The sequence below is a fragment of the Triticum urartu genome, chromosome 2 (assembly GCF_003073215.2).
Source record: "Triticum urartu cultivar G1812 chromosome 2, Tu2.1, whole genome shotgun sequence".
NCBI lineage: Eukaryota > Viridiplantae > Streptophyta > Magnoliopsida > Poales > Poaceae > Triticum > Triticum urartu.
The window spans coordinates 225,684,183-225,697,851 of NC_053023.1; the positions used below are offsets into that span (position 1 = coordinate 225,684,183).

At 44.0% G+C, this 13,669-nt stretch overlaps 2 protein-coding genes and 1 non-coding gene across 3 annotated transcripts; 1 reads left to right on the top strand and 2 right to left on the bottom strand.

Annotated features, from left to right (window-relative positions):
• Positions 1-15: 15 nt before the first annotated feature.
• LOC125536885 (protein MAIN-LIKE 1-like) lies at positions 16-5,463 on the bottom strand. Its single transcript, XM_048700176.1, has 6 exons — positions 5,308-5,463; positions 2,479-2,568; positions 1,747-2,400; positions 1,402-1,563; positions 942-1,322; positions 16-855 (listed from the first exon to the last, which is right to left on the bottom strand). The coding sequence occupies exons 2-6, from the start codon at positions 2,560-2,562 to the stop codon at positions 286-288; spliced, it is 1,851 nt and encodes a 616-aa protein (XP_048556133.1). The 5' UTR covers positions 2,563-2,568; positions 5,308-5,463; the 3' UTR covers positions 16-285.
• Positions 5,464-5,526: 63 nt separating this feature from the next.
• On the top strand, positions 5,527-5,598 carry TRNAH-GUG. Its single transcript has one exon. It is a non-coding gene; the product is annotated as a tRNA-His (tRNA).
• Positions 5,599-5,762: 164 nt separating this feature from the next.
• LOC125536887 (pre-mRNA-splicing factor ATP-dependent RNA helicase DEAH7) lies at positions 5,763-13,424 on the bottom strand. The gene is made up of 15 exons (XM_048700179.1): positions 13,015-13,424; positions 12,629-12,844; positions 12,404-12,474; positions 12,068-12,293; positions 11,801-11,980; positions 11,551-11,666; positions 11,347-11,444; positions 11,121-11,220; positions 10,352-10,529; positions 9,275-9,504; positions 9,012-9,191; positions 8,387-8,635; positions 7,989-8,050; positions 7,719-7,871; positions 5,763-7,631 (listed from the first exon to the last, which is right to left on the bottom strand). The coding sequence occupies exons 1-15, from the start codon at positions 13,148-13,150 to the stop codon at positions 6,035-6,037; spliced, it is 3,792 nt and encodes a 1,263-aa protein (XP_048556136.1). The 5' UTR covers positions 13,151-13,424; the 3' UTR covers positions 5,763-6,034.
• Between the last annotated feature and the right edge of the window lie 245 nt (positions 13,425-13,669).

The window sequence follows — 13,669 nt, forward strand, 5'->3', positions numbered from 1 at the left end:
AGCACACCACCACCAAAACGCAAGTACCGCAGATTAACTGGAGAGGATAGATAGCACATCCAATCCGGCGCATACGCCACAAAGGTTGCGCAGCATCCACCTAGCCCTACCAGCCTACACGACTCATGTGTGCACACACGCATGCCAAAGGCTAGGTTTTCACTCACCACGACCAAAGGCCTGCAAACGCTACATAAAACAGTAAACTGTCTGCGGCAGCGCAACAACAGGTCCGCTACTTTGTACAATGCCCAAGACCAAACGACGGGCAGCGTCACTCCCTTATCAGAGGAAGATCGGGTTGGTCTCCTCGGCCCCAACCCCGTCCCTGTGCTTGAACATCTTGAGCTGCACACACATCCTTCCACTCCTTCGGACCCCCTGGTTGCTCCTCGGGGTTCCGGATTCCTCACACCCCCGCCTCCTTGATTCCGGCAAGCTCGAGTCTCCAGACGAAGACGACTCTGCTGTCAAATGCGACATTTGCCAGGGATCCATCACCTCGTTTTCCTTCAACACTTCCCCTCTGTTTAGCAGAGGCACGGTGCCATCCAACACCCTGTCACACTTGCTAGCCTGATAAGGCACCAGCGCACCTGCATACCGGTCTACCACAGAATCCTGAGGGCTTGAAGGATCTTCAGAGAGCAAAGGTTTTCTCGCCCTCTTTCTTGGATTCTTTGCTCTGACATTCTTGCTCTGAGCTGCTTCGTCTTTCCTTTCATTGCTCTGCGGTGGGAAGTAAGTTTTGATCATCGTACTCACCCTCTCTAGGAAGCTTGCAACCTCCACGGGGAGCACCTGTCCCTCCAGATAACGATCAATTACCGGGAGATCATTCTTTAAATCTTCAACCTACACCCCACAACCGATGATCGCATCAAGGATCACCTCATATACTAAAAATGTACAAAGAAAATAGATTCCTATTGGGGCCTTACCATCATAGAGAAGTTTTGAGATGCATTCCGGCTGCATCTGGTAGTACTCTGTCCAGCTATAGACTCATTCAGGAGGGAGTTTATGTTAGCTTCCGTAGAAGGGATAAAACGACAACCAACCAATTGATGGAAGTCCTCAATCTCATGAGCATACTCAACCCTCCAGTCTTTCCCCTTACTCCAAGTTCTTCTTGCCCACATTGGCACCTGATAGAGGCGACCTTGCTCCCTCCCAAACTGCCTATTGAACCGGTCAGGTACATACACCTCTTTTATGTTAAAGCTGATTAGCCATGTCCGAGAGTGGCAAATGTTATCTGCTGCGATGCAATATCCTGGAACAATCGCTGGATTTATGTCCTTGTAAGGATTCCAGTTGACCTGAAGAAATGATTAAGAAATTAATTCAACAGCAGTTCATTTGTAGGAATAAATTATAAAATAGGTAATTTGCACTTGCATCGGACAACTGAAGCTGCTCGAAATCCTTTCTCCATTCCATAACTTTCTTTCTCTGCCCACGTGTTGTTCCTCCAAAGTTCCATCGGCATGCCCGGGGCAGCAACGTGTTCTGATTCTTTTGTTGGGGTTGAGTCAAAGGAATATACTCATAAATCCAAGCCTTGTAGGAACAAGGGGAATCTCTAATTAGTGAACAAGATGGCACAAAACTAGAGATAACAAGGGAAATCTCTAATTATTGAACAAGATGGCACAAAGCTAGAGATAACAAGGCAAATCTCTAGTTAGTGATCAAGATGGCACAAAGCTACACATATAACACTAAATACACAAGAGACAATACCATGAGCAAAGTTGCACTGCCGAGAAACTGGGTAGTAGCATTTGGTGTTACTGCGACAGACAATCCTCTGTACAAATGAGCAAGGGCTGCAGCCCCCCAAGCATACTCATGTATCTTCCTGAAATCCCCCAAAAGTGGTAGGTATCTTGGGGATACAAATCCCCTCATTGTGTCGGGAAATAAGGTGGAGCCAACCAAATATAGAAGGTACGCCCGGGTGCTGAATGCAATGTCATTGATGGTGGGGTTTTCTGGCAGTTGATGGAATTTCCTGTACAACCAGGTTAATCTGATCAATCCACATAGTTGCTCTCCGCTTCCAGGGCTCTCTCCTAAGTAATGCAAGCACATGCGATTCACAGCTTCATCACCGATGGGTTCTGCCGTCACCACATGACCAGTCACTGGGATTCCTAGAATATATGATACATCACGGAGAGACGGTGCCATTTCAAATCCCATGAAATGTGCAGTATTTGTTTCGTTGTTCCATCTCTCACAGAAGGCTGTAAGCAAGGAACGGTCAATGGTAAATCCTGTCGTAAGAGCAAGATGTCCAAGACCACTAGCATTGACTACTTGTTGTTGTTCATCAGTTAGAATCCATTCTTTTAGCTTCCGTGTCTGCTGGCTTGGTAGCAGAACACCATACCGCTGTAGAAAATAGAGCTTGTCAGTACATATTTTTGCTCATGACAACCGAGTGAAATGGAGGAGGAAAGAGCCACATACTGTCCAGGTTTGCGAGCTACCAACTGCTCTTCGGCCATTTGGTTTTTGTTGCTGTGTTGTCTGATCATGAGCTGTGGGATTCATCTTATCCTGGAAAACATGGTAAAAAATTGAAGGTAAATGTTCCACATCCACTATGGTTAAGCAAAAAGGTGGCCGAACAGGGATGTTGTTATTTGTGCAGATCCAGTTGATACAAATGATGTGTAAAAAAAACTAAAAAGGAAACAACATATTGGAAGCAATACACTAGAGTGCATATTCCAGAATAATGACAAGCGACACCATTTCTTATAACTGTTGAAAGTGATGCCCAGCAATCACTAGATTCAATTACACACCATTTCTAACGGAATATTTTGAGCAGTAAAATAACACACAGGGTCTGATAAGTTAAGGGATGCTTGTGCAACATAAATATAGTCAAGCACACAATAATTCAAAATTTCAGATAGACAACGTCTATGGGAAATACATTTTTTAGTTAAAGTATGTTTTGAACATTTTCCTGTCCTATAATTTGCCGACTACCCACCACTCCCACTGGTAGGATGATTCATGGATAGTGGGAAAGCACAAGTAAAGTGCATTACATACACATGCACAAAAGGTCCATCCATGGCCACTATTTGTTCCAAAATCTAAACAGTGGCAGATGTTGAATTTGTTTTTACTGTTTTTTTGGCAGAAATATCAGTGAGGTCGGTCTGAGTAATAATAATGTTTTTTCCTTAAGTAATCAGCTGTGGAGATGAGCATGATACATCTTTAGATGCCACCAGTATGTTGCAACTTTTCAAGGTCCACAAACAGATGTCTAACAAAACAAAATAAGAGGGCAACTATTTGCGACACTCAAAATAACTTTCAACCTTTTGTAGTAAATGATCCAGGTACAAGATTTGGCACCAAATCATGCCAAGTTTTGGGGGCAGCCCGGTGCATGTAGCTCCCGCTTGCGTAGGGTCCGGGGAAGGGTCCGACCACTTTGGGTCTTTGGCATGCAGCCTTTCCCTGCATTTCTGCAAGAGGCTGTTTCCAGGACTTGAACCCATAACCTCATGGTCACAAGGTAAATATTCATAGATACTAATTTCCTTTCTCCAAGCAAGTTAGCTCTATAGCCTCTGATGATAAATCGTTGTGTAAAGCACAGTTACCAGGACCTGGGTTTGACCAGGCCAAGGAAAAGGGTCGTGAGACGAGAATCACGGCATCTCTAAGAGTAAGGCTCCAAGGGGGTTGTTGTTCTTCGGGGTGGCAGCTTGGGGTGCGGGACGTGATCCCGATGAAACCGGATAAGTGACCTAATTACAATCTATTTCATGCAATATAAAGTCTAAGCACGTGACAAACGGAGAAACGGAAAATGGAACCTTTGCTGGTGTGTGTACGTTATCACCCACCCCCTAGGTAGATCCAGCTTTTAATGAGGCGATATAGCATGAATTTTCAAATGTTCTCACAGCAGATCCAGCAAATGGGCACAACATGGCAAACAATAAACAGACTGATTTTGTTTTGTCAAATATAAGTTTTTTCTAGAAAAGCCTTACAATAAATAAGTGCCGCGAAAACCTGCCGGGTCAGCAAATCATGCAGGGTGACTGTGCTGTGTGTCAATCATCGCAATAGCTAGAGATGAAACACATGCAAGACAGCAAGATTCACCCATCCAAAAGAAAATTTATCATAATTAAGATTTAAGACTGATCCAGAATTATTACACTTTAGAAGTTAGTACAATCTTGTCCTCAAAATTAAATCCAGCTGCATGATTTTTGTTTTGTACTCTTCTCATATTGAACTAGGGGAGTAAAGGCTCCGTTTGGCGTTGTGGTGGGTGGTGGCATTCCCCCTAGTTTGTACAGCACTGCACCTGCAAACTACCACTAAATAGAGTCTTGGAAATTCAGAATATAAAATATTTGACTTGATTGCCATATTTAATTTGACCAAGAACAGAACTTGGTTAGCTTGAAGTTAGGTCCATATATGCAGATCTTGCCCTAAACGTAGAACGATATCCTCCAAGGCGCTACCAGATATCAGCATTATTCAATCCACGAGATGAATCTCAGCTCTCTCGCCCCTTGGGCTCCATCCCGCCATGTCATTGTTTGTCAATGAACTGGAATCTCAGAACCAAACTCAACTTATTCCATCACAGTTGATCTTTCATGTATCATAAGATGTAAGATTAATCCTTTTCAAAGCTGGGTCGTAATTGAAACGAATGAGAAAAGGAAACAATATCCATAATATCTATCGGTATACGGAGAAGTGTGTGATTTATTTATTGTGCATCCATCAGTGCCTTGTTGATCCAAGTAAAATGGCAACTCTGGAAAAGAAAAGCAGTCAACCATCTAAATGAGGCCTTTTACAATGCACCAACAGAATGCAGAACAGTCCATGCGTCTACCATGGTCCATGGGAAGTCACAAGAATCAGGCAAGTCAGCGGAAGAACCAACCAAACCCACACGCTGCTCTTGTTATCACCACCACACGCTCGATGATTCGAACAAACCGCAAGGCGGACCCGCGGCGAACGCAGCAATCACCACTACTTTGGCAAATGGTAAGTCAGGCGGCGCAATCAGTTCAGTTGCCACCAGGGAACACGCATGCATGGAACAACTACACAATGCATTAAACCTACGCTGACTACTTTTTGCATAGCATTCCAATCACGATTCACGAACACCCGAGGATGAGATACTGAGATTACGGAGAAGTGACATCGATGGATCTAAGAACGAGGGCTCCGTCTAGCCGAGCCCGATAGTGATAGGGATGTTGAGAATGACGAGGAGTCGGAGAGTACCTGCTCGCCGGGGAGGGGCGGTAGGTGACGCGCCGCTCGCCTCCGCCTCCGGAGGCTGTTAGGGCACCTCTTCCTTACCTGGGGCTTGGGCGGAGGTGGAGGCGGAGTAGGGAAAGTGGAGAATGGAGCAGGCGGGGCCCACGAGGAGAAAAGCTCATCGAGCGAGCAGCACCTTTGTATTGATGTTATAAAGACTTTCAGGCTTACATGTACACAAATGTGGCTGTAGTTTAGTGGTGAGAATTCCACGTTGTGGCCGTGGAGACCTGGGCTCGAATCCCAGCAGCCACACAATTTATGCTTTTTTAGCCATGCACAAACTCGTTTATCTCTTAAATCCTCACAGAAATCATACCAAGCGGATGCACCAGAGGAATTGTTCACTTCAGAACCGAGTAATTAAGATGGTGGACTTCATGTCAATCAATCTAAAAATATGAGCCAAGTCAGTCAAGTACCGAGAATTAAAATTTAATAAGTACTGACATACAAACAAGCACCAAGAAGAATGCTTTGCCATCGTGACAAGTGCTTAACAGTGCCGTCTCCTCTCTCAAGTGATGTAAATGTTACATTCATGTGTGTTGTACATGCTGCAGAGTGCAGGCTTGAACTACACTACATTCCTTCAGGCGTGAGTGAATCACCAACATATAACTATTGTACAAGTTTCCCTCGGCCTACAAAAAACAAAATACACTGCAAAAGCTTCTTCCAGCTTTGTTATCTACAAACCCATCTTCTTGGGCCTCAGATATGTCGAACCTTTCTTCAGACCCGGCATAGAGATCTGCTGCTGCTGCTTGGCTCTCTTCCGTCGCTCCCTCTCCTTCTCCACGAGTGCTGCCTCCGCCTGTTCCTGCCTCAGCTTCTCCATCTCCTCTTCCATGGCCGTCTTCTCCTCCTTCTGTCTCTTCTTGTGGTCCAGAAGGGAGGTGTCCGTGTCTTTCACAGAGAAGAACATAGGACCCAGCTCCGCCAGCCATTGCGGATCCACTGCGCTCACACACTGCATATACTCCTTGGTTGTCAGGACAAGCTCGTGGTACACCACATAGTCAGGGGTGTACCCGAGACCATACAGAGCACTGCTCGGATGCAGGTGGCACGGCATCCCATTCCGGCAGTTGACATACTCTCCTATGCCCTTCAACCTTGCCGAGTTATGGAAGTACGCCGAGCAGATAGCTTTCCTCACCACGTCCCATTCCATATGGCATGATGTCAGTGGGATCTTCAGGGCTTTCAGTATGTCTAGCAGTTGAGATCTCACTTCCCGAGCCTTACGGAGACCCTTAACATGGAGGAAATGGTCATTACACCAGTCTCCTCGATATTGGTTTGACTTCCACTGCAGGTATACATTCAGGAGTGTTAGGTGGTCAGACTCTGGGACAAAGAATTTTTCCCTTGCGGCATCGCTCTCCTCTGCTCGATCTTTTGGCCGGAAGAAAACTGAGGGTACTGAGAGCATGGATACAATGGTCAATACTTCATCAAGGCATTCCAGCTTCTCCCCCATGAGAAGCATCTTTGCTAGAGTCGGGTCCAATGGGAACTCCACCATCTTCCAACCTATTTCTGTAAGTCCACCAACATTGTTCAAGGCGCCCAACACCCAGAGCTGGTACATGGAGTTGAGGATATTCTCCTGGGGGGGTGGGTCCATGAAGTCAAAATCAAGCAAGTTTTCGACTTTGAGGGACTTCAGTAAGAGAACCACGTTTCCCAGGTTAGTCCTTTGAATCTCTGGCACGGGGTTAGGGAGCATCTCGTTCTGGTAAGCTGATTCTGTGAACAGCCTGTAGCATGTGCCAGGACCGGTTCTTCCAGCACGTCCTGCACGCTGGTCTGCAGCTGCTCGACTACACGGAAAAACCTGAAGAGCATCCATGCCCATCCGTGGATTGTATACCTTCATCTTTCCATACCCGGTATCAATGACATAGAAGATACCATCCACTGTGAGGGACGTCTCAGCAATATTGGTAGCAACAATGCATTTGCGAGTGCCCTCTTCTGCCTTCTGAAAGATCTTGGCCTGCAAGTCAGCAGGCAACTGCGAGTAAATCGGCAAGATGGAGAGCTTGGGTACATTCTTCGTGGATGACGATATTAGCTGCTCCATGCGCTCAGCAAGAGCATAGCAAGTAGCCTCGATCTCTTCCTGCCCGGTCATGAAGATGAGGATGTCTCCAGGGCCACTCGTTATGTGAATTGTCATGGCCTGCTTCACTGCCGCTTCCACATAATCTTCACATGGTGTTTTGCTAAACAAGATATTTACTGGAAATGTCCTGCCTGGAATGTTAAATACAGGCACACTGCAGACAAAGAAAATAATTATAGGGTTTGCAGACAGTGGATTCAAATCTTTATAATGGAGAAAAAGATATAGCAAGTTCTCTTACCCTCCAAAGAACTTTGAGAATTTGTCTGCATTTAGGGTTGCAGATGTGACAATTAGCTTAAAATCCCGCCGACGTGCAACAACCTTCTTCAATATGCCAAACAAAACATCAGTATTGAGGGATCTTTCGTGTGCTTCATCCATGACGATAACACTACATAAAAGAGGGGGGAAAGCATTAATACAGCAAGCAATATTCCAAAACTGAGGTATATGAATATCACAAGATTTATCAGCACTACGAGAGAACAAGGGCAGGTTAACAGCATACCGATATTTATCAAGGTCAGCATCTTTCAAGGTTTCACGAAGAAGCACTCCATCTGTCATATACTGCAAAACAAACAGAAGGGAAAATATAATATGCGTTAGGAATTCTATGCTAAACAACTGAAAGTCAACCAAAATTAATTGTTGAACTTAAGAATGTTAACCTAAAGAGTTCTCGGAATGTGGCCAATTATATCTAATCAGAAATCATAAGGCTAAGAATGTTAACCTAAAGAGTTCTCGGAATGTGGCCAATTATATCTAATCAGAAATCATAAGGCTAACACAACAATGAGGTTACCAGCCTATGAATTGAACCTTTCTATAATCAAGTTTTTCTAACACTGCAAATATACACAAGACATGTTGATGTGAACTAAAGCACAAGCAGAATTGTACCTTTATTATAGTGCTAGAACAAGTGACGTCCTCAAATCGGATAGCATATCCAACTTTATCACCCAGTTCGGTTTCCATTTCTTCACTGACCCGCTTGGCAACACTCATGGCAGCCACACGTCTCGGTTGAGTACAGCCAACAACACCAGTTGTGGTATATCCATCCTCATGCAGATACTGAGTAAGTTGAGTGGTCTTCCCAGAACCAGTTTCACCAACGACCACAACTACTTGATTTTCACGCACAACCTGCTCCATAGCAGCAGCATAACACTGGTTATTAGCAATAATCATTTGAGAGAAACTAAATACAAGAAGATACAGAAAGAAGTCCAGAATGGTGCATGAATATAGAAGGTGTTCTGAAAGGAAACTAGATTCCAAACTATTACTATCTGAATGAAGTAGTAGGGATTTGTATATATGTCCTTCCTAGGTGATCTAATGGTCTTCACTCAACCATATTCCAAATTTGCAACCGTTTCGGATTTTGCGTAAATCACAATTCACGGTATATAGAAGTAATCATACAGCTTCGAGATGTGTCTTGTAGTAGAGGAAAGTAAGACAAAAATAATTAAACAAACAGAACACTCATAATAAGTCTATAAAACCAAGTACAAACCTGTAGCAGGTCATCTCGAACAGTATATATGGGAAGATATTGTCTTTGCTGAGAAAGAGATTTAGATTTTGCAAAATCACTGACAGCTTCTGCTTTTTCCTTCAAGTGTTGCGAAAACTTTGCTTCCTCCTTGAAATCAATCTCCCCTTGATCACCAACAACAGCAGTATCTGCATCAACCTGATTTTGCAGAAGTGAGTAAAACATATGGACAAGTCACAACATTTTTTAAGACATACACATGAAATGTGGAAATAGTTTACCTGTTCAGACGTTTTCTCAACGCCCAATATATTTCCAAGATTAGATCCAGCAAGCTCCCAGAAGCGTTGCCGCGACTTGTTCTGGCTCTGCTTTTCACGAATTTCCCTAACCAAAACAGAACCTTTTCGTGCAATGATAGCCATATCAGATGTTGGATCCTTCAGTGGCATTACAGGCTCTGCTTGCTTTGTGTATACAACTCGCCCATCCAGGAAGGGAGGTTTTGTATCTGCCAAAAATTAAGCCATCGACTGGTTTTAGTTCAAGTGCATGAATGTACTGTAAACAAGCAGAAAAAAATGTTATCAAGAAAAAACATCAAGGGCATGCCAGGGCCAAGCCATGTTCTATTCGCTTCAAACCTAGCTACTATGTACTATTATGTAAAACAAAGAAACATAGAAGAATCGCAAATATATGTCCAAATTGACATATGAAGGATGGAAACATGTGAGCAGTTTGATGCTTGCTATCGTCATATACTTCCTCTGTTCCAAATTATAAGATGTTTTTGGTAGGCTATAAAATAGCCTAACAAAACGTCTTATAATTTGGGATGGAGGTAGTAGAAGCTTTTGAGAGTGAATGATCAGAAAGATCGCAGGCTCACATTGAACACTCATGTCCACCAGCTACTTAGTCAGCACATATACTAGCAATGGAGATGGGAGCACTTAGCCAGCACATATACCAGCGAATGGAGATGGGAAAGCAGACAAATACTCCCTCCATTCACAAATATAAGATGCTCCAACTTTTTTGTTAATCGGATGTATATAGACACGTTTTAGTGTGTTTTTCACCATTTCAGTCCGTGTATAGTCCATACTGAAATATCCAAAAGATCTTATATTTGTGAATGGAGGGAGTAGTTATTAGCACTGTGCTGGTTAATTTATACATTACAAACATATTTAATGTTTCCATCACTTCACAAGAAGGAATATTCTTGAAACTCTAATGCAAGAGAAATGGGGGATGGTTCACAAAAGGTTTGGTATGATGCTTGTTTTAGTCACAACTAACGCTGCAAGCAGAACATCGCCAAAATGAACTTCTGAAGGGAAAGAACATACCATGAACAAGAAGTATTACTTTACGCTCGTCCTCATCATCAAATTCTGTCTGCACCTCCGTTCCTCTAACAGCTCCAGACCTCAACAATTGTCTGTCCTCCCACTGAGCATTATCAGCAGTCATCTGTGATAATTTCTTGCTCTGAGAAAGGGTCATCAGACTACCATCTTTACGAGTCTGCAAGCAATAAAAATAGTTAGAAAACCAGAGTGTAACATGTTAAATCGACGAGTAAATGATAAACTAACATATTCGCTGAAATGCAATTGAAATATGTGAATGTGATACTCTTGAATTAGCATCCTAATTTTTGCTGTACGAATATTATAATAAGATTAATAGAAGTTCCTGCTGATGAAGCATTTAATTCATTATGTCCAGCCCACCAGGATCCGGAACTTAACAGAGGAAAATATTACGCCCTCCGATCCATAATAAGTGTCATGGTTTTAGTTCATTATTATGGATCGGGGGGAGTACAATAGATGTCTCACAACTTGACTTTTTACAATGCATTTTGACATGTATGAGTACTATATCAGATGGTTACAGGAAAACTGAAGCCACAATACATGACACTTCACTAGAACAAATTTGTGCTTAGAAGATAAAGTACTAGACCCAACATGCAAGTCATTTACCATATACACTGACATAGTTTTCTACTATGGGGTCGCAATAATATGTGCTACTCCTACTCCTATGAATAGCGCTAGTGAATGTTAGAATGGAGTACTTCAAAGTGTGATTAAACATTAAAAAAAATACCAATTTCTTAGGCAATTGTGCTTCCTTCTTTTTGTAGGAGCTATCATCTGCAGCATAATTATCACCATCGAACACAGTGTTGTGTTCTTCACAATCATACCTGAAGAATTTGTGAAGGTTAGAAGAATGACTAGCTAAACTTGGTTTTCTGACAATATAAGAATGTTGAGTTGCTATATTCATTTATAAACACTAGGACATAAGGAATTCCTAAAAGGATAAGTACCAAGCACGGTCAGCATTATAATCCATCTCTTGCATCATTTCCTCGGTAATCTCATAGTTCCTATCAGCAGCTGAGGGGCTTCTATCAGCTTCAGCATCCTGAAATAAGAGGGTAATGATTATAGGTACAATGACCACGGATCGAAGAAACAAAATCAGAGTTTAGAAGAACCTATAAAGTGATCCGAAAAGAATCATGACTTACATTTGAAAAGGTAAGCTGATGAGATCTTCCACTGGAACTTGAATACGAAGACCCTTTTGATGAACCTGAAGCCCTCACAGGAGCAGGTGAGGGAGAAACATGATCCCAAGGGGATGCTGGACATTTAAAAGAGCATAGATAATATGAGTATGAGTAAATTATAGTCAGGTCAGTGAAATATGAAGTAACATGTTTACTTCCACAGAAACAAAGTTAAATATCACAAAATATAGAGCTGAACTGCCTTTACCTGCGGAACGGGGTGTATTCCCACCTAGCCAAGGAGACACCAATCGTGCATCAGGAGATGCAGCAGCCAGCATAGGAGATCGTGTTGGATAATGTCTTTGGGAGCCAGGACGATCATCACGGTACTCCCGGCGAGGTGTATCTTCCCATTCCCATCGGCCACTGTCCCAGTCAGATCTTGCTGTAATTGCAACCACACTCCTGTCAGCTTGCATGTTAAGCCAGTCGAGAACCAAAAATGACAAAGAATACTATACCAACAAAGTACCAGGTGTTCTTGAGCTTCTCGAGCTATAGTCATCCCGACTTCTTTTGTTTGTGTAGTCGATAGATGTAGATCTGCTCCGTTCATTACGCCTACTATTCGATTCCCTGTCATCACGGTATCCTTGCCTTCCACTGCTACTATAACCAATGGATGCAGATGTCTCGCGTTCACCACGTTTGTCACGGGATCCTCTGTCATCATTCAGTTCGTACCTAGAGGCGGGGGTCTGTAAGCAACAAGGAAATAAATGCTGAGTTTAGTAAGGTGAACATAAAGTAATAAAACTCTTGACAGAGTAAGCCCTAAACCAAGCGAGAGAATGTTGTTATTACTGACCTGTTGCCGATGGGATTCATCTCGATGTCTGGGTGTAAGACCCCTTTCATTCTCATCAGTGACTGTAGATTCTGAAACAGAGTATAAAGCTTTAGTTTGACTAAGTTACATCACTGAAAATGAATAGTCGGCATACAGCCGTAACACAGTGAGGGTATATATCTCAGTAGATATTTTACGACTGAGCTGTATATATGGTCAATGGATCAAGAGAAGAAGAGGCACCTTTCGACAATGTTTTCTCACTGGAATTGGTTCCTCGATAACGGCGAGCCACGCTGCCACGGTCACCACCGGACAGGCTGCTTGCATCATTTTCTGTAGATCCTGGCCTCTCATCTTCATCCATAGAAGAAGCAGCCGTCACTACCTTCTCAGGAGGCCGCTTAAATGAATTGTTACCTTCCTTTTCTCTTTTCTTGTGTGCGAGCAGGTCCAAACCTGCAAGACAGACGAGCGATTAGCTCACTCTAAATCTCTAAGCTCCTGGCATGGCTACACGTGTTAAATACGAAGTGGGATCAGTTCATTAAGTCTACAAATCGCAAGTGGCGCCGTGTTTGACTGGCAGATAGCTCTAGATTAGAAGATGCACAGCCTAAGCATCATACCTAGCGCGGATCTCCCCGGCGGAGGCCGGTACATGACCTTATCCTTGGTCGGCAGTATCAGACCCTGCGCCGTGTCATCCTCCGGGCCGAGGGTGCTTGTCGTCGCGTCGAGGTCCAGCCTGCCGTCGGAACTCATCGTGGGGAGGCGCCGTTGGAGCCGGAGAGGGAGGTGGCCGGGGTGAGGAGTGAGGACGCTGGCTCAATAGCGGGCGTGGCCCCAGTGGCCGCGTCGGGAGGGCGGCAGTGTCTCGCTCGCCGGCGTTGGGGGCGGCTGGCCGATGGAGGAGCTGCGGCGGCGGGATAGAGAGGAGGAGGCGCGGGTTAGCGGGGTCGGTTTGGGGAATCAGATGTAGAACCAGAGAGAAGGCGGTACGGGAGGGACGTGTTGGGTCGATTCGGGACTGATTGATCAGGCGAATGGGAGGACGGACGAGGGGAGGTTTTAAGGGAGCAAGGGGTGAAATACATAACACACTGGGGTAGAAAATTGGGGTGAAATACCTTTGTTTGGAAGATTTCTGTTAGAACCTTTGTTGCATAGCGGTTAGAATGACATTTCTGCCCTTCGCAGATATGGAAACAAGTTAGTTAGGGGTTGCTACTTTCATTTTTGCTTGTCACAGGTTTCCCTTACAACACAAAAGCGGCGATGAAA

Bases quoted from the DNA above. Each gene is read 5' to 3' on its own strand.
- LOC125536887 (XM_048700179.1), bottom strand. From the start codon at position 13,150: ATGAGTTCCGACGGCAGGCTGGACCTCGACGCGACGACAAGCACCCTC. The intron at 11,445-11,550 runs GTAAGTCATGAT...CTCTTATTTCAG, and splicing joins ATCAGCTTACCTTTTCAAAT to GATGCTGAAGCTGATAGAAG. The intron at 11,221-11,346 runs GTACTTATCCTT...CAAATTCTTCAG, and splicing joins TATAATGCTGACCGTGCTTG to GTATGATTGTGAAGAACACA.
- LOC125536885 (XM_048700176.1), bottom strand. From the start codon at position 2,562: ATGAATCCCACAGCTCATGATCAGACAACACAGCAACAAAAACCAAAT. The intron at 2,401-2,478 runs GTATGTGGCTCT...TATTTTCTACAG, and splicing joins GTAGCTCGCAAACCTGGACA to CGGTATGGTGTTCTGCTACC. The intron at 1,323-1,401 runs GCAAGTGCAAAT...TCATTTCTTCAG, and splicing joins AGCAGCTTCAGTTGTCCGAT to GTCAACTGGAATCCTTACAA.